This window comes from Talpa occidentalis, unplaced genomic scaffold, assembly GCF_014898055.3.
Source record: "Talpa occidentalis isolate TD23 unplaced genomic scaffold, MPIMG_talOcc4v2.1 talOcc4.7, whole genome shotgun sequence".
Lineage (NCBI taxonomy): Eukaryota > Metazoa > Chordata > Mammalia > Eulipotyphla > Talpidae > Talpa > Talpa occidentalis.
The window spans coordinates 50,147,840-50,173,822 of NW_023605083.1; the positions used below are offsets into that span (position 1 = coordinate 50,147,840).

Here is a 25,983-nt window from a genome sequence, read left to right on the forward strand (position 1 = left end):
AGCTGTTGACAGGCAGCGTTAAGATTTTTGGCATCTAAGTAAATTACGAGTGAGGGAAGAGGGTTCCATCAAGTCACCTCTGACATGAAACTCCCTGCGGTCCTCTGTGTAACAGCTATGCCTGGGGCTTAGAAGAGGAGAAGGATGTAATTTGTGGGGCCCTGGTTGCTTTTCTTGGATTCATGCCTGTGTTTGGGGAACAGTTTTGAAGGGAAGGGAGCATTGCCATCATCCACTCTCTTCTCTTTCACTCCCTTCTTGGAATTATGCATTGGGTAGGAGGGAGTCCAGCATTTCTTTCCATTTTATGTTATGATATTTACTATCACAAGGAGCAGTTTCTAGGTAATGGGGGATTTCCAGTTCTCAGTCTGTAGCCTGTCATTTTGAGTAACATTTGATGAGAGTGCTGTACAATAAAGTGTACGAAATACATTCTTTGGAATGTATTATGTTAGACTTGAATCACTTAGAATAACTAAATATTCTTGTATGATAACAAGGTCATTTTCCCTTTCCATTCTCCAAAAATTACTTTTCCTCTTTTCTAGAAAAGTTTTTTTAATTTCCATTAAATTTGTTTTTATCAAAGTAGTACCTGAATTTAGTTTTAAACCCAAATAGATTGTCAAAGTCTTAAAAAATCTCACCCCTTAATTTTTTCCTTTCTCATTAGAAAAACAGATAGTTGAAAAAAATTAGAAAAATATAAAAGTCAGAAGGAAGAAATTTAATCCTAACAAGGCCATTATAACATCTAAGTGACAACTTCGCTGTAATTTTAATCATAGGAAACATCAAAGTCATAGGCTACATGTTTGTTTTTGAACAATTGGTTTGCATGGGATATATTTTTGTAAAATAAATACAACATAGCTGTTTATGTTTTAAACTTTTAAAATGCCTTATAATAGTTACTGTTATATATTATATATACCAAATTTCATAGCTCAACAGTGAAAATTTAGAACAAATCAAACCCCATATATTTGGAGCAGTAGTTTTTCCATACTTTTAATCATCATTTTCTTTGTATATAATTGAACAATGACATAATATTTGTTTATTAATGTATATTTTATTTTTTTATTTTTTTGTAACTAGAATTCAGATATTTATTATCCAATATTCAATTTTGCTTTCCAAATTACATATATAATTATGTAAAAGTATTTATCTTATATATGAAAGTATGCATAAGTATCAATATAGATATATAGTATATACAAATATAGATATATATTCTTTTTTTATTTAAATTTTATTTTTATATTCCCCATACAATTAATTATCAATGTATATTTTAAAAGACTCATTAAAATTCATTAAAAATTAAGTACTACTAAAATCTTCCATCTTTTTTCACCATTGTATCTCACTTCCCATTTAACTAAATAACAGCTGCCATTTAAGTAAAATAATTACTTAAACTGAACATATTGGTCAATTTCATTTTCCAGGTAGTTAAAAATACCACATCATTTATCTATCAATTCCTACCCCCTTGCAGACTTCCTCTCAGAGTTATTCATCCTTCAGCTCCGAATTGGACCAGCTGTGCTCAACCTCAGGGGGGGTCAGTGGGCACCTTGGAGTGACATATTGCATCATCCTGAGTTTTTGTGTGTCATTTCCTCGGTCGAACCCCCTTTTTCTGTGGACCCTTGCTTCCTCCCTAGCTTCGTCCTTTCTTTCTCTGTAAGATTATGTGCAAATTTCCTCCTCAGAAAAATGGAGTTGATTTACCTACCTCATCGGAGCGTGATGAGGATTAAGCCAATTTAATACATGTAAAGTGCTTTCAGTAGTGCCTGCCACAGCTATTATTTCGTTAGGATACATCCTCTATTACCTTCCATACACAGAGGTAGGTTTTTGAGAACCTATCTAAAAACACTATTTCCTGTCTCCTTTGATCATTTGGAGGGAGTTGTTGTTGAGGATAATTTTCATTTAGAATTTTGAAGCTGATGTTATTCTGATGGCCAGTTCTTTGTAGATGAGTCATTATTTTTCTCTTAAGGTTTGGTTTTGAAATTTCATTTTCACTATTCTTTTTTCATTCATTATATGAAGAATTTTTAATCTGAAATGTATTGCCATTATCATCATGATTATTGTAATTTTGTCCCCTCAACTTTCTCCATTATCTTTTTAGAACTTCTATTCATTGATGGTTGAACTTCTGGCTTGGTTCTCTGGAATGCTTCTCCTTAATAGTTCATCTTTTTGTCTTTCTGAACAATTTTTCTGATACCAACTTTCAACATTTTTGGTGCATTTTACTTTATGTTTTGGTCTTACTGCAAAGGGCAGCCTTTGAGTGGCCTGGGCCTCACTTAGTTCTTAGACTATATATAACTTATTTCTTCATAGTGGAGATAATTTGTGCAAGGTTTACCTTGCTTAATTTCTTCTGTCATTCTTCTTCTTCTTTTTTTTTACTTTTGGTTGCAATTACATAAATATTGACAATCATATGTGTGTTTTTCTTACAATTGAAGTAATTCTGTATGATTAATTTAAAAACTAAGACCCAGGAGAATCTGTCCCAAAAGTGATGCCTATTGAAGTTAAATATGCTAAGATATGCATATGAGTATGTGAGTACCTATGGAGACGTTATCCTGTCCCTTCCAGTGTTCCCTGGTAGCTGGGCAGTCAGCCCCAACTGACAGTGTATGGTGCTTGAATCCCAACCACACACAGCAGGCTTTCTGAGGTAGAGACTAGAATTTATGTTACCACCCTTTTTATTTACAAAGATGTTTGTGGAGGGAGGCAGGCAGGGGCAGCAAGATTCCTGGGATAGTAATATCCTTTCCTTAGACCTCCAAGGAAGGAAGGGTATATTTGAAAAATTAGAAGAGGAGTTGCAAAAATTGCTCCTGAGTTTTAGGATAACCCTGGAACATGGGTAAAGGGCCCACCTTACTCCTGAAGTTGTTAATGGCTCAGGAAGCAAAGTTCCTTAAATTCTGGGTATGGAGGTGCTGGGCAGGGCTGTCAGCTCACCTACCTGGTACCCAGAGGAGCAGAGAAGAGCAGATGGGATATTTTACTGCAGAGAATAATGAGATTGGGTGTAAGGGAGGTTAAGCAGAAAAGAGATACAGTTCCTACCACTGGGGGCGGGGGGAGTGGTGGTGGATGTGCAGAGAGGAAGAAAGTCTATGCTGCCACGTTCTGAACCAAACTGGCATTGCCTGAAAGCCCAACAAGGACATCCTGGGACCAATAGGACAGAACCAATTCTTCTTCTTCCCTTCCTCCTTTTGTTTCAACCACTAAAACTTGTAAGATTGTTATGCTAGCAATAGGAAACCAATACAGGGCCTCCCTGGTGGTGAAACTGGTTGAATGCCGCTCTGTGAAGCTGTCCGCAGCCTCTGCGGCACCGGTTCAATTCCCGGCTGGCCAAGGAGAAACCCACATGGCAAGGCAGACCTCTGCTCCCCTCAGCAGTGTACTTCGAACCTTCTGCCTGTTCTCCCTGCTCTGTCTCTGGTGAATTCTCTCACTCTCCCGCGCCTCTGGCCTGTACCACAGTGCTTGTATAAATAAATAAATCTTAAAAAAAAAAATACAGAACAGCATATTCTTCTTTCAATATTTGATCCATGTAAATATCATTAAGGAGATATTTACGTTCTTTATTTCATACTCAGTCTTCAAAGTCTCACATGTATTTTGCACTTAGAGCACAGTCAGATCTTAATTCAGGCTAGAGCTGTTTCAACTGCTCAGTAGCCACATGTGATGATTGGCCACCATGCGGAAAAACGTATTTCTAGACCTTTTGCCTCAGGGTTAGGAAATCTAAAGTCCCCAGGATTGGTTAATCCCAGTTTGAGAATATCCAGAGTTTTCCTTTAGAATAGCACTGTTTCCAGTGCTCTATTTCCTGTCAGTGGCAGTGTGCATAAGTGTGAGTACATGTGTGTGCATATGCCTGTGTGTGTGTGTGTGTGTATGTGCATGCATGTGTACTACCTCCAGCAGTATTTCTGCCGTGCCTTGGGGTGTGGCGGGGCAGACCCAACAGACTTGGCAGACATCCCAGATGCTCCGGGATATACATGGGCAGTCTTTGCAAGTCCTACTTGACCCCAGCAGTAACCAGTTTGCAAATTGACCTGCCAACGACTGCGTTAGCCTTTGTCAGCTTTAGTAGCACTGGCTTTCCACAGAGGCCCAGTGTTGACTCATGGGAGGGTCCACATTTCTCTTTTTTAATTAGAAAGATTTGTTATTGGGCCTCCCCTGTGACACAACGGTTGAGCGTTGAGCTCTGGGCTGCGAAGCTGCCTGCAGCCTCTGCAGTGCAGGTTCCATCCTGCCACGCCCGCTGCCCCCCTCAGCAGTGTACTTCGTCAGTCTGCCTGTTCTGCTCCCTGCTCTGGCTCTAGTGAATTCTCTCACCCTCCTGCACTTCTGATTGTACCCAGTGCTTGTATAAATAAATAAATAAATAAATCTTTAAAAAAAAAGAAATTTGTTTTTTTAACTTTATTGAGAACTAGTGGTGTATAGTTAACATGATGTGTTGTAAGTTTTAAGTGTACAGTGTGGCGATTTACCTATATTTTGTGAAATATTTTCTTTTTTTTAAACTTAATTTTTTTAAAGATTTATTTATACAAGAACTGGGGTACAGTCAGAGGCGTGGGAGGGTGAGAGAATTCACCAGAGACCGAGTGGGGAACAGCACAGGTAGAGAGACTGAAGACACTCCTGAGGGTGGCAGCGGGCGCGGCAGGAGAGGTCTGCTGTTCCATGTGGTTTGCTCCCTGGCCGGCCGGGAATTGAACTCATGCTGCAGAGACTGCAGACAGCTTCACAGCGCTATGCGCTCAACCCCCTGCACTACCGGGGAGGCCCACTGTTGTGAAATATTTTCCACACTAAATTTAGTTAACACATCCTTCACTTCATGGAATTACCCTTTTGATGTCATTACGGTGAGAACAGTAAAGCTCTACTGTTATAGGAACTTTCAAGTACATCAGGGTTTTCTGGACGATAGTTTCCTATTCCCTTCACTCTGCCTTTGATCTGCCGTCAAGCTGACTCTGTATCTCCACATCATGGAGGTGACAGTTTGTGAACGGAACTAAAAAATAATGACCACAGTATGTTCCACTCAGGCATGACAGGAAATATCTGTACTATATCTTATATCAGATTTTCACTGAGGAGTTGCCTTTCTGCCAGTTCTTCATTAGGTTATAGGGAAGAATCAGAGTGGTTGAAACTGGCAGACTGAGATGGTTGTGAGGAAACCTGAACTGAATATGTGTCAGCGCACCCTCCTATAAAATGGGGGGCAGGCGTTCATGGCAATCTTTCTGACCTCTGCTAAAGTGTGATCCACAACGATCAGCTCACAGGAGGTATGGGTCAGCTGGCCGCCGGCTCATCAGCTAATCTTTCTCTTTAATTCTTTGGCACATCCTCCCCAGCAGGAGTTAAACCAGGAGAGCAGTGGGAGCTATATTCCTAACTCCTCATAGAATGTCTCTTTACAATTTGAGATGTGCAGAAAGGTCACAGGGATATATTGCGCTTGCTAAAGGTTATGCAGCTGTCACAAAGCAAGCAAAGCTACCCCATCCTGTCCTCCCCCTTCCCTGAAAAGTACATGTTAGTCTCACCTCTGATTAGATTTCCAGGAAAAATGACCCATCACCGGGGCAAATAATCCTCATCTCCATCTGCTTCTTCTGGGTCCCTCTGCTTCTGATTGTAATTCATTTCTCTCTGGTGCATGTTGTTTTGTATATCTGATTAGGCTAAGGTGACAAATAGGGTAGCAGCTGAATTTATTGATACAGTTTGCTCAGGTAGTCTGTATTATTGCCGATTCTGAGTGCTTTCAGAAGCATTAACCTTCTCATTCTGGATTTTTTATGAAGTCTTTTGAGATACAGATAGATAATCAGCTCTTAAGTGAGGGAACCTCTGCCTGGGGGTGATGGTCAAACTGCTCTGACTTCCTACAGGGTGGTGCCACTTCTGAGGAGTTGGGTCAGAGGCGAGCACACCAAGACCCCAGGACACTGTGGCGGTACTGTGGGTGTGTCCAAGAAGAAATACATCTGTAGGCCTTGTCTGTTAGTACTTTGTACAACTGTAAAAAAATTAGGGAAGGCTAACTGAGATGGATTTTGGTTATGATTTGTGGGACGCCCCTCTAAAGCAGAGAATCCTTTGAAGTCAGGGAGATGAATACATCCTGGGGCAGACAATTTAAATTTGTGTGAGTCCTGCAACAACTGAAATGTTGTCAAGGACTAATTCCAGCATAGGAATAGACCTATGCTAGGAAATTCATGGGTTTACCAACCAGAATTGAGAGCTTACTTATTAGTTAGCCAATTATTTTAAGCAAGTAAAACAATTGAGGAAAATTAAGTAAAACAATTGAGGAAAATTGGCTAGGTTTTAGACCCCAGGGTGAAAATGATGCTCAGTTGGGATGCAAAAGAAAACACCTGGTATCCAAGAGAATATTTTAAATGCTTATAAAATTTCAATAGGAATTGGGAAGTGGATTTCTGTGGACTTTCATTACTATTGCTTACGGATAACTAAGGGAATATTCTGTTCTCCCCTACAAGTGATTTTAACCAAGTATAAGTGCCATCAAGGAAAAAAAAGGTAAATCTCTAGTTACCAAGGGCGAAAAAGAAAACCACTTCACCCTTAACATAAAAAGCATTTTCCCAAAGAAAAGTGGTGTGGTCAGGGTGTCAGAAAAGGCAGAGAGGGGGTAGTACTTTAGAAATGATGGTGCAACTGGGCTGCTGCTAATATTTAGAGAGACAGAGAATTATAGGAGATGAACTGCAGAGAAAATGGCTCAAGGTTCTATTTTCAGCATTTCAACAGGTCGGAGGCAGCTAATGAGGGTTGCTGGCTGGGCGGCAGGCAGGCTTCCAGCTGAACTGGTTGTACAAGCTTCTTGTATTAAAAGCAGAGGCCAGAGGCGCCTTCCCAGAGTGGAAGCAGCAGGTACAACAGCCTTTAGGCCTCATTTTTCAAATGAGCGTTTACTGTGCTCTTCTTTTTCCTTTTAATTTCCAACTTGATGTCCATTAGGAGAAAATTTACCTGGTCGGATCATTTAGACAGAAGCTATTGAGTTTCCATTTGGCCAAAGGCTCTGCATGTCTACCAGCCATGCGGAGAGCGCCCTTTCAACTCCAAGCACTCATGTCACTGCAGTCTGGTGTTCGCCAAGTGTCCCAGGAGTCCTTTCAAGTCTTCCTTCTGTACGGCAGGGAAGATGGGATGACTTATTTGAGCTGCCCTGGGAGTTTCACTTGGGCTGGGCCGTCTAGGTTTGTTATGTTCATTTGAGGCCAGTTGAGGCCATGTGTGCGTCTGCCTGTGTATGCCTGTGTTGTCTCTGGAGTATGTGGTATTTATTTCCACTCCCTCTCACATCCCGGGACAATTTGCCTTATCCAGGTTAATTGCACATCTTTGTTATTATTCTGTGAATTAGGCCATCCTAGCAGTCTCATTGCTACCTTGGCTCTGAGTTATTGTGCAAGTGTTTTGCTCAGGGACATAGTGATAGGCAAACATCTTAGGAGACATCTTCTTTCTGAGTTTTTCCAGTTGTATGTGCTTGTAGGATTGACAAATTTTGGTTCCTGGCTCCCCCACTCCACCCCCAATTGCCTGTAATACTGTGCCACTCTCATCTTGAAAAAACGAGCAATACAACATGCACACGCATGGTTAGCATGACCCCCATTTCACCCATGGGCTCCTGTCCATTGTTCCATGTGGTGGTGGGAGGGTGTCCAGTTGAACATGCACCTGAGGGGACCCTGTTCCATGTCTTCACTCTAGCAGTGAACTCAACATTCTAGCTCAGTGAGCAACCTGACCTGCAGGAGGTCATTGTCACAAAGCCACTGCTCCCAGAATAGAGTGAGATTAAAGTAGGTAAGTGGGGAAAAGGGATCAAGCCCTGCTGTTGATTAGTTGCTGTGACAATAGCCAGCCCCATGGGATTACAGCCGAAGCAGGTACTTAGATTAGGTTCTCTGGGGAGGATTAAAGCCAGTTCTTGTTTCTGAGGAACTTTCGCGTATCAGCCTGGCTTTGTCACTTTGACTAATGAGTGTTAAAAGAGAAATCAAAACCCAGGATGGTCTCCTGGGAAGAGCTTTTCAGGAAAAAAAAAATTATACAATATCCATGGCTGACTTTACCAGTTGTTTAATCTCTCCCCAGTCCCTGGGGTTTGTGAATTTATGCCAAGCTAATGTTAATGTCTGTCAATTTCTTTGGAAAGTGCAGGGCACCACAAATGCTGTAGCATTCCTTCTAGTTCCAGGCATTAAGTGAAAATCTTGCCTTATTCCTTCCCACTTACTCTTGCCTGCCTCTTGGTCTCAAACTTGTCCAGTCTGTTCTCCGAAATATACTTATAGTATGGTTTTGGAATCAGAATATTGGATACAGAGATTTACAGCCTGCAAAGTAATTTGCCAATATAATACCTCAAAGGTCATTTTCTGGTAGGATGGGTTAAACTTCATCCTCCTAATCCAGTGTGCATCATGAAAGGTGAGTAGAGGACGACTAAGTGTTACGTGTCTCCTGGCGTGGTGTAATATGAAGTACACCACTTCTCTGATGGATTTTACTTGAAATTGTTTGAATCTAATCCTTTGGATCTAATTTCCAGTACAGGGAATATGGGGATGGGAGAACCAGTTTAAATCTAGAGGACAGGACTGTGGGTAAAAATTGGCTCTCTTCAAGGATTCAGTCATAGACAGTAAGAGATGAGTGTTCTAGATTAAAGGGAATTTAAGGAATATAACCGGAGGTAAAGTATGGTTCTGGCTTGGACTGGGAATTTGAAAGGAAAATTTGATTAGAGAAAAATTTGCTATATCTCAGTATGTACATATGATGTATTGAGTTGTCAGAAAAGTCATGACACGTTTTTGCTTGAAAAACATAGAAAAATACATCATGACTTTTCTGACAACCCGATATACATACATCACATAGAATCTATTTGGAAGGATCTACACATAATTACTGTGGTAACCTTGGAAGATAACAATATGAAATTTAAATTTTCTCCCCCCATTGGCATTTTCTAATCTTTTCCAGCTCAATCGCTCAATAATTAAGATATATTGGACATAGAACATCATAGTTTGGTATATGTATATTTTACCAAATGATGTAATTTTTAATATTGAAAAGATACTGCTTTCATAATTGTAATCATAATCATAAAAGATTGTTAATCACAAACGCAGAATTACCTTTTGGGGCAGGGAAGCCAGCTCAACCTAGCTGTTCTCGGGCTGACACAAAGGACAGGGGACACCTCCCTGCTGGCGTGGCTTCTCAGGAACCCCCAGCAAAGACCTTAATTCTATAGCCACAAGGTCCCACTGTTTTCATTTTGAGGCACAGGTAAACAATTAAAATTTATCACAATATAATTGATGGTACAGAGAGATTTCCCTATGATGTTGAGTTTTGAGTATTGGGACTATGGGATGGAGGCACAGGGCATGCTCCCAGGAAGTTGGGTGGTTTCTGCTTGTGCCATGTTTTGTTGTAGATGGGAAGCATCTCTTCACATAGGCTTCTTCAACTCAGGATCTTGATAGAATATCTGGTAAACTCAGGCCAGGTTTTGTCTATCTTCCTTAAAGCTTTTCCTGGGGGGCAGATAGATGGCACACAGTTTTCCACCCAAACATTAAATGACATTGGACACTGAAATAATAGCTAGAAAGTTCTATGCTATAGCCAATGTGTCTTTTCTCCCAGGCAGGTTGGAGTTGTCGGTTGATACCTCTTCCGCGATCAAGTGAATGGATGGCCGAGCAGTTTCTCTAATCACGTCTTGAAGGTAAATGTAGGATAAGGTGAAACAAACTAAAAACAAAGGGAAGAAGAAGCAGAGGGGAAGGACGCCTGCAGCATGCTGACTTCAAATGTGATTTGTAGGGTCACATCTACCTTCTGGAAGGAGATGGGCAGCCCCAGGGTACACACTGCTGCTTAGTGAGTTGAGTTTAGGTCATATCAGATGATTTGCCTTCTCTGACTCAGTTTTAGGATCCAGAGGGACTCAGTCAAACAGATCTCCCAAACATGTGTATTGAACAGTATATATAGATTTTTATTTAGGGCAAGACTGGTATTTCTTACATAATGGTCCTGTTTGTGAAGGACTGCTTGCTTGTTGGTATGCTTGGCAGATGTTTTTCACCCTTAAGAAGTGCAGTTTAATTAGTAAAGAAAACATCTAAGTGTATATAAAAAGTAGAATTACCAAGGGTGAAAACTGATGTTTACCTCTAGTGAGGTGTTTGGCATCATGTGCTGGATATTTCTGGCAATTCAATATTGACATTCAGATTGATTCCCATCTGAGCACAGTGATATTAACTAATGTCATTATTATTATTATTATTAGTGTTAACTAATACTGTTGAACTCATTTTTACCACCATTAAGATGTCAAACAAAATCTTAGGTGGAACCATAAAATTTTTGTTATATTCCAAATATGGCTGAATAACTGCAATTTCATCAGATTCAATCTAATAAGTGGCCTTTCTCTTAGAGGAGCTTAGACTGAGTTCAGAAACAAAAGAGTAACAACATAGGTAAAATAATTAGAACTGGAATTAAGAAGCCTTTATTTTGGATCGCTAATACATATATTGGTAATACTTTCGGTGTGTCCCGACTGACTCCCCAAAGAACAATCTTTTCCATGAGATGAACCATCTTTGGTCCAAATTTATAGGCCACAAGGGTACTGATCCAAAGACAATATGCAACTCAGTTTTATTTTAAAATATCATTATCTGCCTTGACCATCTTGCCTATTCCTAAGAGTTGGCTCTGGAGGTTTTCCAGAAATAACTTTACCCTTAAATCAAGATTTACACACATGGTAGATATTTGGCAAGACTTACTGCAGCTCTGGAAGTGAATCCCAAAGAAGAGTTAATATCTGAGCTCCTGTAGCCCTTTGGCAAAAAATATGCAGTTTCCCAAAGCGAATTCTTTGAGGACACAGCTCACTTAGATGCATAAGCTCTGGTTGTGTTTCTTTTAAAATCAGGCACATTACTTTATAGTCACACATTGTTAGACAGGCCTCAGGGTCTCTGAAGACCAGGAGAGGCATTTTGTTCTTTCTGACTGAATTTTATTCAATCTCATCCCAGTTGGGTGGCTGTGAACTGACCTGGCACGTTCTTTTTCAGAGAGACTCACCTTAGATCATCTGTTAGGGTTTTTATTTTTTGGATTTTATTATTGTAGTAATCACGGTGCTCCTCAGCTAGTTTCTGTCCTAACTGCTATTGAATTTCTAATAGAGTCACTGAGTTGCCAGAATCTCGCAGCATAATACTGGACTCAATTTTTTTTCTCCTTGCTAGAGATTTTCTATTCCAAAGGGTAATGGAAAATCATGACTTTCCTGACACAGATAAGAGAACAAAATTAGTCCAAGCTATTCTGAAAGGCAGATGATAAAGTTTGTGTCTCATTTCTGAATGGACTTTTTGGGTTATCTTTGGCAAGCTGATGAACTTCTGGCAATATTATTTTCTTCCTTGGGAAAATTGGGTCATTCAAGTAGTAGATAATCTCCCAGTTACCACCTGACTCTAAAACAATATGTGCATGCAAAGCTTACACTATTATTGAAATTATTCTGTCATTCTTAATTGTGCACTTTTGTGGCAGATGAAAGAAAGAAGGTAGCTCAAAAAAAGACAGGTTGGTAGTAAAATCCAGGTTTTACAATGCTTTTTTCTTTATACTTTCATCTTTATGTGAAAATATTATAATACAGGGGTTCTGAGATTCTGAAGGGCTGCTCCCAACACCTGCGGTTTCTCTGTTCCTTTATATATTTGAAAATTGGAATTCATGTAGACAGAAGCAGTCATTTGTGTCAGAGTAAGTTCATAGTTAACTTGAGGTTCTTTTCTAAGTAAAGATCAATTAGATACCTATTTTACTGACCTGAACAAGTGCTGAACATTTAGGGAGAAGAACAGCATTTACAAAATTTGTATCACTAAGTGGAATATTTCAGTTTATCATCTTGGACATCAGACATCAGACAGTGCCTGGCCTGGTTTGTGCCAGTGTGGCTCGGGCTTGACTGTCCTTGCCGGTGACATCCTGCCACCTTGTGGTCAGGTGTGGACTTCCACGTCATGCTTTGTTCCTAAGTGTGCCTGCTACCCTATGCTCAGCCTATGTGGAGAAGCAACATGTGGGTAGACATTTTCAGGTTTCCGTTCTTCAAGAAAAATTCCAGAATAAGTTCTGTTTGTTATTTATAAACTCCTCTGTGGATTATGAAATGTTTGTCTCTGTCCCCCAAAGAGAGTGAGTACTGCTTTCGTTCTGGAAAAGCATTCATGTGACTGATGGAAGGTCAGGAATGGAGAAAGTGTTGGAAATGTATGACATTGGATGGGCTCCTAAATGGATTCTTGTCTCAAGAAAGACCCAGATCTGGAGGGAAAAGATCAGACTCTTTTGGCTTCTGCAGGTTAAACTGTTTATGCTCGGGAAGACCACCTCATTCCACTGTCCTTAAACAATAGTTATAGAGTTTAGCCTGTGTTACTGTTACTGCAGAACCCAGTATCCAGCAGTGGAAGGTGCTATATTTTTAATCCTTTTTTTTTTTTTTATAAATTCTCTGAGGTTTAGAGACTTCAAGTAACTAATCCACCATATCACCACCACTCAGATGATATGCAGTGGAGTTGAGACCCCACCTAAATAGTGTGAGCAACCTTCCTACTTTTCTGCACTGTATGTGAAATGAAGTAGAAATATATACGTTACTGCACACAAAGCAGATATAAGGGCCTCCCTGGTGGCGCAGCAGTTGAGCGCTGGGTTGTGAAGCTGCCCGCAGCCTCTGCAGCGCCAGTTTGATCCCCGGCCTCTGACGAGGGTCCCACATGGTGCACAGACCTCTCCTGCTGCCAGCTGCTCCCCTCAGCAGTGTACTTCGGTCCTTCTGCCTGTTCTGCTCTTCCCTCTGGCTCTGGTGAATTCTCTCACCCTCCCGTGCTTCTGACTGTACCCAGTGCTTGTATAAATAAATAAATAAAATATTTTTTTAAAAAAAGCAGATATAATATTGAAGGTGATGGAAATGCAAATGAAAGTGTTTTGTAGTGAAAAAGGTCTACCTAGATATTGGTTGACATTTTAAAAAGTTATTATTTCTATAATTATGCTTGCTGTTAAGATTATTGCTAGCAACCTGCAAAAAATTCAGTTTCCTAAATGGAAAAGAAAACTGACTTCTGGAGAGGAATATCCAGATTAAATAAAATCCATTTGCTGTTGCTATTAATGATATTCACTTAATCACATTTCCCCATTTGTTGCAGTTTCAGATGAAGGTTATCTTAATGAGAGATTCCATATGTGGGAAAATGAATTAGTTCATGAATTCAATTTATAAATGATGGTGTGGCTTTGGAACATTGGGTGATAAAAAATAAACTAGTGTAATAAAGTTTTGAGATTCTCTTTGCCCATCTAGTTGGGGATTATATAAATCTTTGATGGAAAAAGGAGACATTATTACTATTTAATGTAATTTATCTTTCAAAATCTGAACTTCTTGGGATACCATGGGGATGGAAGGACATGACAAAAAGAATGAAGAATAGTGAAAAGTTTGGGTGCTACTGACAAGAATTGTTTTGTCATGAGATTTTTAAATTATTCACATTAAAGCAGGATTTTTCAAACTTGTTTGCATAGGTGCTTAGTGAATTGTTAAAACTCCAGACACTTGGGTTCCACCACCAGGGATTCTGATTGGATGCTTGGGAATAGCATTTGACAAATACTGTGCAGAGGATGCTGGTTAAACATTTTAAAATGGAGTTCAACTTTCCTTGGGAAAAGAACATGAATAAGTCATTTAAAAAATAGAGTTTGCTTTACATAGTTTTCTAGATTTCTGAAGGGTCCAGCTATTCTCCTTCCCCCTATAATAATCTCTTTTGTGAATCTTGGCTCTCAGACCAGTTGGTGCAATTGAATTCCTGCCTAAAGGTTAATGATTTGATGATGGGGCTTTTAGCATTTTCTGGGGACTCTGGTCACCTGACATGCCAGGCACCAAAGGGCAGGAAGACAGCAAGCAGCCTTCAGTCACTTCACCATGGTAACCAGTGCACACTGATTTGTATCTGTCAGTTTCCAGGCTGGTGACTTTACAGGATCCTTTACAGCAATAGGAGCGCGTAGTAGTTAACTTTGACATTCCGAATGCTCTTGAAACAGGGCTTCAATCCAGGGCCCTGACTTCTTCCTCTTTGCAGTTTCCTGTATGTGAAGCTTTTTAGACTTTGGGATCTGGGGGCCTGAGAGAGACAGGGAGGGAGAGGGCATTCTGTGATGTGAGTGATGTTGGTGGCAGATGTTTATGAACCGAAGCTGTCATCTGGGCCAGCAGGAAATAGGACAAGTATGAATCTTGGGGAAAAGGAGTGAATCTTATAAAGGCAGATTGAAATTTAGGCCAGGAGGGGAATTCCAAGTTCTTCATTCTTCAAGACACAAGGAAAATCAATCATTATTTGCCTTTGAATGTTTGTGGGGTGTTTTAGTAAAATTAGGACTAGCAGGAGAGAGGGAAAAGTTCCAAACATAAATTTGAAAGAATTTCATAAGCGAACACAATAACACAATTAACATTTCTACAATTAACATTTTAACTTGTTATATACATTTCTCACATATTATTCGCCTATATATCTTGTTATCCTTCCATCAACATATCTTATTTTGGAGGGGTGGCTTTGGTTTTAATATTCTTATTGTTAGTTCCTTCTTTCCTTCCAATCTTGGTATTTATTATCGTCCTTTCATTTTTATTGTCCACCCACATCTATCTTTTATGAGCACAACAATGGCCATGATGCTTCAGAGCGCCTCTCCTGATTTGGTACAATGGGTCAACACAGGGAACTAGTTCCGGAGCCTGAACCCCTGCCTTGTCCTTTTAGTTCCATGCTGGCTCTGGCCATTTGTTAGAAAAACTACTGGATCTCTGCCCTGTACCTTGCCATGCATGTCAACACGGTAGCTGTGCTGTTCCACCTTAGCAGATGCACTTGTAAATATCTACAACCTGAGTAAAATTCCCCTCAAGTATATCCCTAGTATTGCTGATTAGAAAAATTCACTCTATCTTCCAGTTGTCCAGAAGACCATCCCCTTGCCAATTTCAGATGGAATTTTGATTGAATTCTTTCTGAACACTTTGTTGGTTTTTAAGGGGAAAAAAAAACCCCAACTTTCATGAGTACCCAGCTGCAGCCTCCTGTGAGCTCCTCGTGCTTGTCTAAGAACTCTGGATTCTGTTGCTATGGAAACAACACTCAAGTCAGTCAGTGACAAGAGGACCACTCCTTGGTCCCCAAGAACATGTTTCCTTCTGTTTGGTTGCAATAGGTTTAGAAACCCTCACTGTCTAGATAATTCATTTTCCATGGCCAAACACTGATGAATGAATGGTCAGAGAACAAATATTCTCAACTGTTTGAGATGTCCTTCTGAAAAAAGGTAGGTTGAATTTTGAATTGAAGAGGTGAATTCCAGCGAGAATTAGTCTTTGTTTCACATATGCACTTTTGAGAGCTGGCCAACCTTTCCTATAAATGGAATTCAATTTATTCAATTCCTATAAATGAAGGCAAATCTGTTACAGAGTAACCAGGGCTCATATCCATGTGCATCAAGTGTTCCTGTAATACTTCAAACCGTAGTGCTTTTCACATTTCTAACATGTATGTTATAAAATTTGTGTTCCTACACCATAGTCCTATGAAGTCAGATGCTAATGTAACTCTTACTTTTTATTTGTGACTTATGAAAGCTGAGTGATTTTCCTTAAAATGGAATACCATGAAAGTGCCATTCTGTGATGTGTAGGCGCAGGCTAATCAACCTTCTATTCATCTCAGAGTGAGCCAATGGTGCTCTAGCTTCCCTGTGCTTCCCCTTTGTGGCTCAGGCATCACTGACCTTCTACTCTGTGACCTGAAGTCAACAACCTCAAAAATTGCTGTAATGAAAAACATAGAAGTAAAGAGACTCAGTAAGATTATGAGGGAGAGAAAATGCAATATGGAGCAAACCCCCTTCTGGGTAAGCCAGGCCTTCTTCACTTTATAACTTATAGTTCTGAAACTAAAATGTTCTGAAACACCAAAAGAATGCATGACAACTAAAAAGTCCCTTTTAAAAACAAGTATTCTTTAAAAATGGAAAATAATCCAAATGTCCATCAGGAATAGAATGGATACATAAATAGCAGTCTATTTATAAGACATAATAAAAACACAATGATTTACAACATAAAACTGAAATATGTGATGTGAAATAAGAGGCAAAAGAGCATGTATTGTCTGATTCCATTATATGAAGTTCTATCTGAAACATTTATCTGAACAATCTCTAGGGGAAAGTCACTCAGGGTTAACTCAGAGAATAGGGGGGTGGCATTGACTGGGAAGAGGCAACAGGGAGTTCTCTGAAATGAAGGAAATGTGCTGATCTTAACTAAGGTGCAGTCACATGGATATATTCATTTGTCAAAATTCATCAAACTGCACACTTAGAATCTATGCATTTACTGCATATAAATTATACTTCAGTGAAGAAAAAGAATGTACTTCATAGCCTTTCTTTGTGAAAGTATTCTCCTAAGTATTTTCCTTTCATCTTTTAACTTACTTAATGCTACAAAAATTTGGGGGAGGAGATATATTTATTTGCATTTTACATATAGGAAAACTGAGGCACAGAAAGTTTACATAATTATCTAAGGCAGTGAAGCTAATGTCTGGGAACAGGATTTGTTGGGGTTTTTTCTGTTTTGTTTTTTTTTAAATGTATTTATGCATACAAGGGCTGGGGTATAGGCCAGAGGTGCGGCGGGGTGGGGGTGGGGGGGTAAGAGGATTCACCAGAGAGAGTGGGGAGTAGAACAGGTATATAGACTGAAACACACTGTTGAGGGGAGCAGTAGGTAAGGCAGGAGAGGTCTGCTGTGCCATGTGGGTAGCTCCCTGGCTGGCTGGGAATCGAACTTGTGCTGCAGTGGCTGTTGATAGTTTGATAGCGCTGTCTTTAACCCCTGTGCCACCAGGGAGGCCCAGGGACCAGGATTTGTCTTCTGGCAGTTCAGTTCCAGAGTTGGACTGGACTCACAGTGGCTAAAGCACACTTCCACACCTGTCTGAAGGAGGAATCAGTTTGTTTTCCATTTTCCACAAGAGATTTCATTTGGTTTCAACCTAGACAACTACTAAATTGCAGAATGCCTTGCAGCTTATCAGGAGGGCCAATGGATGCTTCTAACAGCAACATAGTTGATGTTGTAAGACTAGCAAAATCATGTGCCTGATGTTGCCAAGAAATGGAAGGTGATAGTGATTCAGACATTGAGCTTGAACAAAGACTCATCCACACTAACTTGATAGTTATAATTTATTGTATAGTTTATTATATACAGAGAAAAATCAACAGTGATACCAACTTGCTAACTGTGGCCAACTATGGGGTATGAGATTGAAGTGGGAGGAAATTTTCAAGTTATCATTGATAAACTTGCATATCATTTGCAATTTTTGTTATGAGCATGCATTTTCTGATTTTTAAAAGAGTTTTAATAGTGATCCAATGAACTGCTTCTGCTTATGGAAGTTTAGCCATTTTGCAATATTTATTCATTCATTCCTTCAGTAATCAAACATTTACTGAATATTTACTGAATGCCAGCTAATAGGTACTGATGATACACTGGAATAGAATTGTCTGTGGTCAGGCAGACATATGGGCAAACGATTACGAATGAAGTGGGTACTCGATGTTGGAGGGATTTAGATCAGACCAGGGAATGCTGCTGCAACTCTGCTTTCAGCTACAGTCACCTGTGGGTTTGGTGGTCCTGCATGACAGGTAGAGCTAGAGATGAAGCATTTTAGAATGACCTATGGTCTCAGGTCTTATTTTATGAACATCATGGGAAGCAAACTCTGTTCATGGCCAATATAGGACTGATTCTCGAGGTTGACATGATTTGTAAGACATCAGCTTTTTCCTAATTCTGGTTTTTCCTGGTACAGCAGTTTGTTCAGTTGTCAGGGGTCTATATTTCAAGGCTGTAATTCTATGTTTGTGGCTACAGGCTGTATCCCTTTCACCAGTCACTGTCTTCCCATCTTGTAAAAGGAATAATGGGTAGGAGGGACAGGCTTGGTGTAGCTTCATTGTTTATTTTCTATTTTCTAGACTCTTGGAATGAAAAAATGCCATGTAGCATACTAAAGACCAGGATTGTGTGTACTTACTCCTTATCCAAGTACGGTCACATTGCCTTTGTAATATGAAGGAAAACGTAATTATTATTATAGTGTGCTGTCTTTATAGCCAGGAAAAGAACGGGGAAGTATATCCTTTTCTTCCTGCTTAAGTTTAAAACAATTTTTTTTTATTAAGCAGGAGGTTGTAAAAAATAGCTTTTCTCAGAACCATATGGCTCATTAGCACCATATGGTGCACCTGTAGCAGACACAGTTCTTCCTTGAGTCCTGCACGCCGACCTGTTTAAATGTGAATGATTGCCTTCCTCCCCCCTCTAGTACATTCAGGGTAGTTTAAGCCTTCCTGGCACACTGTGTCCTTCAATACTTTCTTTGTAGGCATGCTTGATTTTAGAATTGCTCTGTAATTGGGAGTCAGCCTCACTGTGCAATTGAATGTCTGAGGCTCTTCTCAGTGGTCCACCAACTTAATTAAATGACAGGAATATAAAAGCAATTAGGTAGGAACATTTGCAAATTGAATGCATATTAGCAATCTGTAGTTACAGAGACCTTCTCACTCAGACCTAACTTCTTGGATGTGTGGATTTTACCGATAGGAAAAAATTCAAAGAAAATTCTCTGTATGCCACAACTCCGATCTATTTTTGGCTGAAATCCTAAGGCCTGCAGGCCTAGAGAATTTGTTTATAACTATAGTTTCAGTTTTGAGGAAAGAAATGCCATTTTTTCTCTTCTCCCCTTTTACTAACCAATGGAAAACAACAAGAATAAGAAGCAATAAAGCAAGCTTCTATCTTCTTTGAAATTAGAGAAGATTCATAGCTGTACATATAGGACGGTGTATGAAAAAGAGGCTTTTTAATGAGTAAAAACTGTACCAGTGTGAATGTAGACTCAGAGAGAAGGCTGGAGACATCACATTTCATGAGCCATCTAGACAAAATGCGGAATTCTTCAAAATAGATGTCACAGCCTTGGCTTGAAATAGGACCAGGGTGCACACACTGACAGCAACATAGTGTCAGCACCGAGTGGCCTCAGACAGTTAAACAAACACAGGATACTCCATCTTTTCTAGCTTAAAAGACTATCAGTAGATCTTCTAAGATCATCCTTCTAAAGATTAGATATAATTACTGTAGGAATGTGTAAGGTAGACTGCTAAGTGAAAAGAGTGAGTTGAAAGTGATATGTAAATATCTCTCTGAGACTACGGAGGAACTGTAGGGAACAGACAACTCTCCAGCGTCTATGTCTGCTAAGGAAGAGTGAAGACATCACCATGCAGCAAAACCTTCCATTACTGGTTTCACTGGGAGGAGCAAATGTCCAGCCAACCCAGAGTCACTGGGGCTTTGATAAGGTTTCTGGAGGCATTAAGTCCAATGTGCTCAGCAGTTCATTTACTGTACTCTTACAATCCTCTCTCATCCTATGTCTTACAATACTACCCTTCTTCTCAGCTTAAGGATGGACAATATTAAAAGAAGACTGAGATTCAGACTTAAGTAAACATGTTATTTAAAAAGGAATATCACACACAGGGGGGTAGATAAAAACATCAGAAAGATTATACTACAAAGCAGGTGAAAATTAAGACAACATGTTTCTCTAAGAATAGGCCCAAACATATATTAATATCCAATACATACCCACATTTCAATTCATCTAGGAAATCATCCTATAGAATTGTACTGTCCAGTATAGTAAACACTAATACTTGAAATATGGAACACATTCATATATAAGGCTGAGGAATTAAATTTGTCATTTAATTAAGAACTGATACTCATTTCAGTTACTGTAAGACTTTAAAGTATATTTGGAGTAAACTGGGTATATCAATTTATTTTTCAATTATAAATTTTATGAAATCTAAATGTTGACAATGTATTGCCAATGAAAATTAAGTGTCTCAATTAAGAGATGCTCTAAGTATAAAATATATGTTAGGTTTTACCACTTTTAAATGCTAGTTTCTTCACTTTTTTAATGAGGTTACTAGAAAATTTTAAATTATTTGCCACTCGTATTATACATCTATTAGATAGCATTGTTGTAGAAATAAAAACACTAGTATGTAAAGAAAAAGTACTATTAAACAAACAAACAAAACCCCCCACACACACATAGCAAAAAACAAAACCCTAAACTAAAAATAAAATTCAAATCAAGACCAAAACCAAAACCTGGAACAAAGTGAGTGCTTGTCCCTAGGGGAATGTTTAATACATACACAAAATATGTCATGGGCTATTATGAAGGCTGTGAAAAGAATAAAGTTCTACCAGTAGACTTGAATATCCCCTAAGTAGTATTATAGAAGAATAGTAAACTGCATAGAAATATGAATAATTTCAGTATTATAAAACTACTATCCCAATCCTCATTACATGGTTATGTTTGCAAACATGATCTGAACATGAAAAAAATACAAAAATCTATATATCACATTCTTTGGGATGCGGTTGACCAGTGGCAGGGGAGAGGAGGAGGGAAGTAGGAAGAAAATAAAAGGTCTAACTCTCTCCCTCCCCCAACACGTATATTATCTCATTTATGTAGAATTATACATACACATATGCACACTCATGTGGTATGCACATGTATGTGTGTGTGTAGGGAAGGATAGAGATAGAGCTATTTATAATGATTTGTTGGCATATCCAAGTATATTGTCTAGTGAAAAGAAGTTGAAGGTGATAGATAAATAGACTCCTTCTATTTGTGTAGAAACAACAAATTCCCTACATTCTAATGTATATTTGGAGACTGGTATGCGTAGTAGTTATTTAACAATAGTAACCTCAGGAGTGTGATAGTGGAAAGAGAGCTGGGGTGTGTGTGTATATGAAGTGGTCACTTTTAATTACAAATAGATATTTTTGTAATTTGAAAAGAAGAAAACAATCAAAAAGTAGTAATGCAGTCATGTATTGCTTAAAAATGGGGATAGATTCTGAGAGATGCATTGTTAGGCAATATTGTCATTGTGTGAGCAATACAGAATATAAATACACAGACTTAGATGGTATAGCTTACCCACACACCTAAGACTATATGATACAGTCTGTTGGTGCCACTGCATCTATGTGGTCCATTGCTGATGGAAGTGTCAGTATACAATGTATGGCTATATTGTTTATCTTAAACAAAAAGGTGAGGTGCTACAGACGTCCAAGGGAGAGTCTGACAACAGACAAAACTTGAAAATTAGATGGTCAGAGAAGAAGCTGAGATTTTCTTAGAAAGAGATTCTCAGGCATAAAATGGTTGAAAAATGTGAAGAGTGAGAAGGAGGAAAAAACAGATAGCCAGGGGAGACAAAAGAGAATGAACATATGGACAACTGGCATCCTAGCATACCATTCCATAGGCTTTTATGAAGGCTGACATCACAACAGAGAAAGAGGAAAAGACAGGTAAACTTACTTTTCTAAAATAAAGTCTAGATACTGAAAGGTCACATTGAGGTCCCAGAAAATTTTGATACAAATGATCAATTATTAGAAATATTTTTTTATATTGTGCTTTAGAAACAGGCTCCATTAGGCATTTAACTTCTTCCTCCACCACCAATACCATCACTACAAAAAAAATCAACTATATATCGATTAAAAAAAAGGTACTCTTATGCATGAACAAAAGGAAATATAAATAAAACAATTACTTAAAATAGATTACTTAAGGTATTCCAAAAGCTTTTACACATTTGCTTTTTCATGTGGATCACCTTTTGAATCAGTCATTAGGGTTTGTGTTGTCTCACATGATCATGTGCTCTTTGAGCTGTTAGGATAATTTGTGATAAACATTTCATTAGAGATCATCTACCATTGATTCTGGAATTTTCTTTTGAGACCCATTAAAGTCCTTGTCTGATACCCATTAAGAAAGTTTGATGCTGAGACTGTCCTGGCAAATGGAACTATCAATGGAAAGTTGTTAAAGCTTAATCAGGATTTATTTTTCTTCTTGAAATTGTCATCATGTGGCTTTTTGACTGAAGAGGAACAAATTTTCCCAGTCTCTCAGTCAGAAATTTGCACACAAATAGGTTTAAGTTGTGCCTATCTGGATACCATGCATACCCATGTTATTTCTTCAGAATACTCACTATCCCTCCCAATGATAGGATGATTTATCCATGGCCATTGACATCATGCTTGCCATATGTCTAGCTTCAGATAATGGAGTGGAGTGGAAATGAAGGGCTTCATTTCCTAGCAGAAGTTTTGAGAGTTATCATGTGGCTTCCCACTTTTCTTTGCCCTCTCCCAAACACCAACACTGGGGCTGCACTTTGAGCCAGCTTTCCTGGAAATGAAGACAACGTGGAGTATGGCCAAAGCTGACCGTCACCAAACATACAACGTGAGGGACAAATAAAAAGCTGCTATTGTTTTTTGGGTTGTTGTTACTGCAGTGTGGTTTAGCTTAAGTTGAGCAGTATAACTCCATAAACACAAGAGATTTAAAACCTGAATTTGGAATGGCATAGTGCTCTCCTGAAGAAGTCCTTCTGCAGGGCTTAATGAGGGCAGGCGATGAGTGGTGATGGCTGATTGCCCTCGCCTGCATAAGAGTCAAGTTCAGACTATTTCAGGTCAGCCAGGGCGAATGCAGAGTGACCTCATCTCATCTGGACTACTCAGAGACTCATACTAAGTAGGTGTGGCTAAGTCCTAGCCCAGTTGCAATCCATCACACGCATATATACATATATATGTTATATAACACATCTATGTTATATGTAACGCATGTCATAGGTAACATATGTCATACATGACACATATATTTTATATACACATATACATATACACATACATATGCATGCATGCATAAAATGTGTTTAAATATCCTGAAATTCTACCATCAGAAAAACATTCCTGGGGCTGGAGACAACTCATTTTGGGACACCGCATTCGTTATCTGAGGGAAAGAGGTTGGAAGGGAAGGAGGAAGATTCTGTAGATGTGACGTAGTCACTCCCATTTTCCTTCTTTCTAATCAGAACTGATTCCATGATCAAAGCATCAATCTGTGGAGAATAGCCTTTTTTTCTCCCCAAAGCATCTGTACTTAGGGATCTGTTGGAGAAGCAGCTGGGCTTAAAATGCATTAGGGATCCAACTGCAGTTCAGCGTTGAGGGATTCAATAATGTGCAGCAGTCTTTCAATGCATACAGGCTGTGGTTTCCTCCAGGGATGACCTCACCAGGACCCCTGGCAATGGTGCTGGTGAAAAGTGAAGTGCAACAGTTAGTTGGGCCTTAGAAAATAGAAACAGATGAGCAGAAGATGGCATATACTAAAATTAGCAGAGGGCAGGCAGCTGATTGCCTCCTTCACATTCTGGCAGAGGTTGTTTAAGGATGACCCCACCAGGTAATTGGTATTGAATCTCGAATCCTTTTTGGCTCAAGGACTCTCCTTTCATACTCCAGGATAAAAAAATATAGAATTAATCCTTATAAAACACTTTACACATCGAGAAGGGCAGATAGAGTAGAGCTATTGATTTTGCAAATATAAACTCTATAGGGTTAGGGTGTCTGGTGTGGATCACCGGTGGCCCCACAGATACCGTAACCCATCACCATCATCTTGTTGCTTAATCCCCTTGAAAGGGAGGCAGTTCTTAGTAACTAGTACTAGGACACCAGGTAAAGACATGGGCTGTGGGTGGAAAGAACTGAGTTTTTAAATCTCTGTTGTGCTTACATTCATTTTCCTTGGGTAAGTGACATAGTTTTCCCACACCCTGATTTAATAAAATGCTAAAAAAAGGCAGTGGTGGCTAACTTATACAGTGGCTGCAAGTGAGTTGATTCATACAAAGTGCCTAACAGGCACAGCAAGGAGCACATTAAATACTTGAGCAGCACTAGCTAATAATAGCGTTCCTCGGCTTAGCTCAGAAAAGTCTAAATGAAAGGTGGTTAGAATGGCCACATAAGTTCTTATTTTTAAATTAAGCATTATGAAGTTATAAAAATAAGTTGATGGGGTCTTTTGGTCTAATTTGTTTATTTATAATGGAGATGCAGAAGTTATAAAAGAATACAATACCTGCTCAGCAGACTTTGGCAACAGGACACCATGTTCGTTGTATTTCTAGGTAAACTGGAGTTGAAGGCATTCTCTAAAATACGCTGACAGTTGATATCTGCAGGAGTGCCTGAGAGCATGCCTAGAAATGGAACAGAGTGCCATTTTTATTTTGTTAATGAAGTCACTGATCTCTCCTACTGTTCTTAGCTTCTCTGCTATGCTCCACACATTTCCTTCCGTAATGTGTTCAACAGCAGAGCTGCTTTCTGCTTTCTGCAGCAGCATATGAGCGCCAAGAAACTGACCCCTGGACGTTGCTACCCCTTGGGTGTGGGGACATAGGACACAAAAAACAGCTTGCAGTACCTGCAATGCAGGCTGTCATAAAGCAGGCAATAGTCCCCGCAATCAAAGCTCTCATTGCCCCCGAGGCGATGTCACACTTTCTGGAAGGAGCCATGGATGCTAGGAAACAGAAGCAAGTTTAATGTTGAGGCTATTCACTAGAATTCCAAATTCCTAGTCTGAGAATTGTTCAGGGGCCAGGGTCCTCGGTCAGCAGAATGGAAAAGATTTTTAAACTTAGCTGGGTAATTAATTCACTATTCAAGAACTTGGTGGTAAATTCCACTTCCCAAACAGTTATTTGGTGTGGAAAGAAGGGAAGAAATTTCCCTTATCAAAATATCCAGAGGTTTCCATTCTGTCCAGAAGAGATAATATTTAAGTTTCATCCAAAGGGTTTATAATATGTTGTGGGCATGGCAACTTAAGTAGGTTGCAAGGGAAGCCCATCTACCTGCAGTTCATCTGTTACCATCCACTTCTATGCCGTGATAGATATCGCTAACAAATCAGCATATTTCCACTGACTTTCCATTATACCCCTCGTTCTCTGGGTGCCCATTGTACATCTACTGTAATTGGCATTATACATCTATGTGTTATCCCTAGAGTGGAAGTACCTGTACATTTGAGCAAATTCCTCCTGAAGTTAGCTTGGGCATACACAGGAAAACTATATTGCAGAGCAGGAATAAAATATAGTCAGCAAAGGATTGTGAGACCTTTTTTTTCCCCCTGACATGAATAACGTTCCAGAACAAGATGGAGATCTGCAGCATGTTTACATCATATCAGCTGTTGAAAAATATTCTTTTCACTTACTGAGTCCGCCGATCACTATTCCTAGGGAACCAAAATTGGCAAAGCCACAGAGTGCGTAAGTGGCAATTGTCTCAGAACGAATCTGTAAGTAAGCATAAACACAGATGGATCCTTGCTGTGATCCAGTTTGGAAAATCTGACATCCTAACTGGGTTTCTATTCTGACTACATAATCAATTTGACAAATAAATGCATGATGCATGGTGGCAAATAACCGTTGCTTCTTAGACTCTCTTTTTTCCCATCTCTCCCTGAATTGAAGGAGGGAGAGGGGCTATGTGGATCAGAGACTTTACAAAGAGAAGCCTTGACTTCTATAGATGTGACATTCTGCTCGATGATAATATCTAATATTCAGCATGAC

The 25,983-nt window shown here is 39.4% G+C and overlaps 1 protein-coding gene across 1 annotated transcript in view; it reads right to left on the minus strand.

The window, feature by feature from the left end:
• Positions 1-23,243: 23,243 nt before the first annotated feature.
• Positions 23,244-25,983, minus strand: part of SLC28A3 (solute carrier family 28 member 3) — a 59,636-nt gene continuing 56,896 nt past the window's right edge. Inside the window, exons 16-19 of the mRNA XM_037494024.2 lie at positions 25,620-25,701; positions 24,819-24,917; positions 24,471-24,591; positions 23,244-23,636 (exon numbers count right to left, since the gene is read on the minus strand). Of these exons, the coding sequence (XP_037349921.1) occupies positions 23,510-23,636; positions 24,471-24,591; positions 24,819-24,917; positions 25,620-25,701 (429 nt within the window). The 3' untranslated portion in view covers positions 23,244-23,509. The remainder of the gene's footprint in view (positions 23,637-24,470; positions 24,592-24,818; positions 24,918-25,619; positions 25,702-25,983) is intronic.